Genomic DNA, 5,006 nt, shown 5'->3' with positions numbered 1-5,006 from the left:
CCATTGTGTTTTTATTATGGAGTCTGAAAGCAAAACCACTCTAGAGGCACATAGAGTCTCTAAGGGACTCTAGCCGAAAGTAGAGCACATTCAACTACGGTTTTTATTCACAGAACAAATAGTACTCCAGTATGTCATGTAACTCGGTCATCAGCATTGATACCGGAAGTAGAAAAGAATAATTGTGATGTGTAACATTTCTCTGATGAGAACTGTGCTATCTTTACCGAAGCGTAGGATTGCATATCCGTTAGTCACTTTGTTGTCATTAAATTCTACGCGTTGCTCAACTATATCTTCATGTTTTAAACAAAAACTCAAAGATTAGATTTAAAAGCATGAGTATTACTCCGATTTCCACAGTATGCTTGATTGATGACACAAATGAGAAGAAAAATGTTACTACAAAAAAGATTTTATCGGAGGAAGAATATACGGAGGTTTGTGAATTTGTTAAACATGGTTTTTAAATATGAATCGTATTTTGTCAATTACATTTAAATTTCATAGAACATATAGTGTGTTACTCTAAATGCATCATTTAGTTTTTAATTAAAGGAGAGTTAAACTTTGAAATCTTTCAAGTGTAAAATATTGTCCTCTATGTCATTTATCACGATAGACAATAGTAAAGAATATAACTTCACTAGCATTTTCAGGCCCATCGTTTGAAATATTAGAATGTGGAAAATTCTTATCCGTGTCTTTTATATTTATAAATGTGTTGATACATGTGTTTTTTTTTATCTCTCGTGTTTCGAGTATGTACTCCTCCTCTTAAATATTTTGCCTGTGCAGGCTAATTTTTGCAAAGAAAATTAGTTTAAAAAAAGTAATTTTTTATCAAAAGTTTCACCGAGAAAGTATTTGGCGCATTTTGATATTTTGAACAAAGGGTTAAAGAAGTGATGACAGCCTTCACAAACAATAGAAATTATGAAACATTTTTTAAGAAATAGTTGAAAGAGTATAAAACTTCTTTTTCCCCCAGATATTGAAAAGCTACAAGAACTCTAATATTTTCAAACAACATTGGTTCATATTTGCGACATGAGTTTTGTGCAAGTATCATTTTTGCAGCTGAGATTTTTTTGAACATGATTTTATAAACACTGTTGTTTCTGGTCTAGGAGAATAATATTTGGTTTTAAATTTCATGTAGCATCATTGTACAAACATTTTTAAATAAGCTAAAGTTTTCACACGCTGAAATATATGGAAACTTTGCAGATTAGGATTTTAGGCACTCTCCAGGAGCTAACGATCGCACGTTAATCAACAGGTACTACACTAGAAAAATAGGGTGAAAAACATGAATTACTTACATGATTTCTTGGAAAAGTAGAGCTAAAAAGTTAAAATTAGGTTTCAAGTGGATGGTGCACCTTTCGATCTTGTGCTTTGTTCATCTTTTAGGGACCAAGAGGATTTAACTCCCTTGATATAAAGGCACACAGGGTCGGAGCCTTAATACTTGCCTTAAAGGCTAACATTTGAGGCAGTGAGAAGCAAAGGGATGTAAGTAGAAATTTTCAAGTTTCGAGTTAAACGGCTTTAAAGATAACCAGGGTTGGCCGGATTGGACCCAATTGGGTTGGACCCAATGGGTTTTTTTGAAAAAACCCTTTTTAAAATACCCATTATTTCGCCCACTTTTGGGTTTTTTAAAATTTTCTGAGAAGTTTTTAAAAAAATTAATTAATTTAAATACTTTTACAATTTAAACTTTTTTTTTATTTGGTCTTCACCACAGACAATGGACATAAAAAATGAATTTTGAACTTTAACGGCAGTAAAAAATACTTTTAAAAGATTTTAAATAAATATATTTAACTTCTTTCTTTAACTGGTCAAAAAATAACTCAAATTATCTTGACTAAGTCCTGTCACGTGTGATTTTCTCAATATTTGTAGATTGTACAGAGTAAAATATTATAGCTGAAAGGCTTTAATGTGAATTATATTCTGCAAACCAACACCTCACAAATCTCGAATAAACAAGGTATATTTTTTAGAAATTAACAGGTTTACAAACGATCGGACAGAAAACAGAATAGGATGTACAGTATTTTCATTATCTTACCAAAAAGTTTAATATTTGTTACTCTATACACAGAAATAGAAAAACAGGCATTATAAAATTCAAAGAAATGTCTTGATTAAGCTGGAACTCAGTAAACACGGGAAAACAAATTGAACTACTTGAGGTTCTACAGTAGTTTTGCATAACAAAATAACAAAATGAAATACAATAAAGTAAAATGCAAATTAAAAATTTTTTTAAAAACTGAATAAAATAAAAATAATTAAAAACAAACAATTGGTTTTATCACTCAAGAAGTAAATTTGCCTTAACTGTTGATAATCATGGAAACTAAAAGATCTGAAACTTCACCATTCTTGGGTTTCGTCTTCTTTTATACTTTTCTTCAGAAAACGCTGAATTTTAACTAGTTTTCCAGCTTTTTTTACCCCAAGACAATTTTTGCCCTTTGTCTATATATTTACGCTACAATATGCTACATGTACCCCACATTTTCCCTAAAAAAAGACAAGAAAACCCACATTTCTTTTAAAAAACCCAGCTTTAGTTGGGTTTTTTTGGGTTTTATTTAAAAAAACCCAAAAAACCCTGGGTCCATGGGCTTTTTTAAAAAAACCCGGGTTTTTGCCAACCCTGAAGATAACGTCCTAGGTAAGCATTCGTTGAATTTTTTTTTCAAATAAGACTGTACAGCAGCACCTACCGGGGCTACTAGTACCATCTCTTGTCCAATGATAGAGAGGTTATCCTATCATTTGTATTAGTTGTCTCCAAATTTTTAATTTTGCCCCTTACATCCCTTTGCTTCTTGCTGCTTCATATTTCTTTGTGAAATTATATGTTTGATATCCTTTAGTTTTGAAATCTCCAATAATAAAGCAAACTTTATGTTTCAGAAATTAGATAAAATCATTACAAGGGACTTCTTCCCCGATGTGCCAAAACTAAAAGCTCAAAACGAATATCTTTCTGCTCTTGAAAAAGGTGATATTGCTAAAATACAAGAGATTCAACTTGCTTATCAACCAAGTCAAAGCAGAGTTAATTCAGTTAGAACTGTTGGTAAGTATTAAAGTCATTTTTGTTTATTTTTTAACTAGTTATAGAGCAGTGCATAGAGAAGACTCTGAAATTTTTTATGGAATCAATAATTTTATTACAACAGTGAACTTTCTCAAATCTGCTGACCCAAAATAAAGTCTAAAATCGGCACAAGATTTGAAATGTAAACAAAGACGTTTGAAAACGTATATAGGCCATTCTCACAGAAATAATCATTTTCATGTTATAAATTACGAATATTTTATGACACATGCACATGTGTTTTGGAATGTAAATACTTTTCACAAGTGTTTAACAAGGTAATAAAAGTGAAATTTCTCTATATTTTGTTTTTGAATGCACTTTGTGTTAAATTTAATGTACCAAAATGTCAATTCTTCACTTGTTTCTACTGTTGAAAAAGGAAAGCTGAAATGATTTCAAAGCAAGCAAACCGCAAACCATATGTTCATATTTTTATGTTTTCCATTTCATAAATTAAACAATATAATGCAAAAAACTCATTTGAATTTTAATTGCTTTCAAAAAAATTTTCACATAAAAATTACTTAAGTTTGTCCCCAATAAGTTGCATTATTCCCTTACAATGCTAAATTAATTCCTCTTGGATTTTTCTGAAAAGGGAATCAATCCTTGTACCAAAATTTTAATAACTTATTTTCACATTCAAGTATTTGTGTACATAAATTATTAACCTAAATTGTTAACATTAACTTCCGTGACAATTCTTCAATACCTAGCAAAGCTCCCCCCCCCCCTTTTTTTAGTAAGAATAAAAACTGATGGACCTACAAAATTTGTTTACTCAATTTGACTGGTCCACAGGTAAAAAAAGGTTGAGAAATGCTGCCCTCCCATAAACAACCTTTGAGATGTATACACTAAGCCGTCCGTATACAGGGGGTCTTAGGTTCCCCCCCTATAGGTTCGGTTTGACATTTAAATGTTTGTTTATACTTAAAAATTTCCAAAAAATATTGTTCCAAAACTCAAATGTCTTTCATATGTATATTAATTGCATAAAACGCTTTCATAATTGATAACCCGATGACTTGAACATTTGCACAAATAGTGCAAAGCTCCGCATGAAAGTTTTTAAACCCTCCCCGAAATTATTTTCTGGTTACGGCCCTGCGAATACAACCTTTGGTTTTCCCCAGAAGAGGACTGGTTTTAGAACTCATTGATTTAATTAAATGTTGAGTTTGAATTTTATATTAAGAATGTTAAATAGTTAAAAATGTAGAATCCATTTTTATTTAACGTTTAATTTGAACTAGTGCCAGTCCAGACTCCTTACAGGACCAAAGTTACCCCAAAACTGTGTTTTAGAGACTTACATTTCAAAAAAATTGCGTACACAATATTACACCAATTGTGCCACAATATCACACCAATGACACCTTTCAAAATAAGGAGCTGGATCCTCTCTTGAATTTCCATAATTATAATTTGAATTAAGAGCGTATCCCAATCGTTTTCATGCTAGGGTTTGCTGGTGACTATAAGGTAGGTTTCGGTATTTCATGTTTCCTTTTTGGGATGCCTTTTATCAATCTATTATTTGAAGAACCAATTTCAGTAACTACTTTTTATTGGAGCATATGTGCACCAATAGGTTAGGAGCTAGTTATGTAGTGATGGCTAAAAAATAGAAATGTGAATATTTAGCAGAAACCTCAAGTAAACAGGAACTGCCTAAAAATTATTTAAATAATCAAAGAGCATGAATCAAAGAAGGTGCTCTTTGAAATATCTTCTTCAAGTATTGTATTTTTTTTTCTTATATGTAAGTTTATTTTTAAATACTGATTGTAGTGTAGCATTGAAAAATCAACATTTTGTACTGTTGCTACATTGCAAAATTCTAAAATCCAGTTTGGGGTCAAAATGTCGCCGG

At 31.2% G+C, this 5,006-nt stretch overlaps 1 protein-coding gene across 1 annotated transcript in view; it reads left to right on the top strand.

Moving 5' to 3' along the window:
- The first annotated feature begins 269 nt into the window (after positions 1-269).
- Positions 270-5,006, top strand: part of LOC129233559 (splicing factor ESS-2 homolog) — a 13,557-nt gene continuing 8,820 nt past the window's right edge. The window contains exons 1-2 of the mRNA XM_054867568.1: positions 270-440; positions 2,941-3,106. Coding sequence (XP_054723543.1) covers positions 339-440; positions 2,941-3,106 — 268 coding nt within the window. The 5' untranslated portion in view covers positions 270-338. The remainder of the gene's footprint in view (positions 441-2,940; positions 3,107-5,006) is intronic.

This window comes from Uloborus diversus, unplaced genomic scaffold (assembly GCF_026930045.1).
Source record: "Uloborus diversus isolate 005 unplaced genomic scaffold, Udiv.v.3.1 scaffold_527, whole genome shotgun sequence".
Classification (NCBI taxonomy): Eukaryota; Metazoa; Arthropoda; class Arachnida; order Araneae; family Uloboridae; genus Uloborus; species Uloborus diversus.
This window is presented reverse-complemented; position numbering and strand designations above follow the sequence as displayed.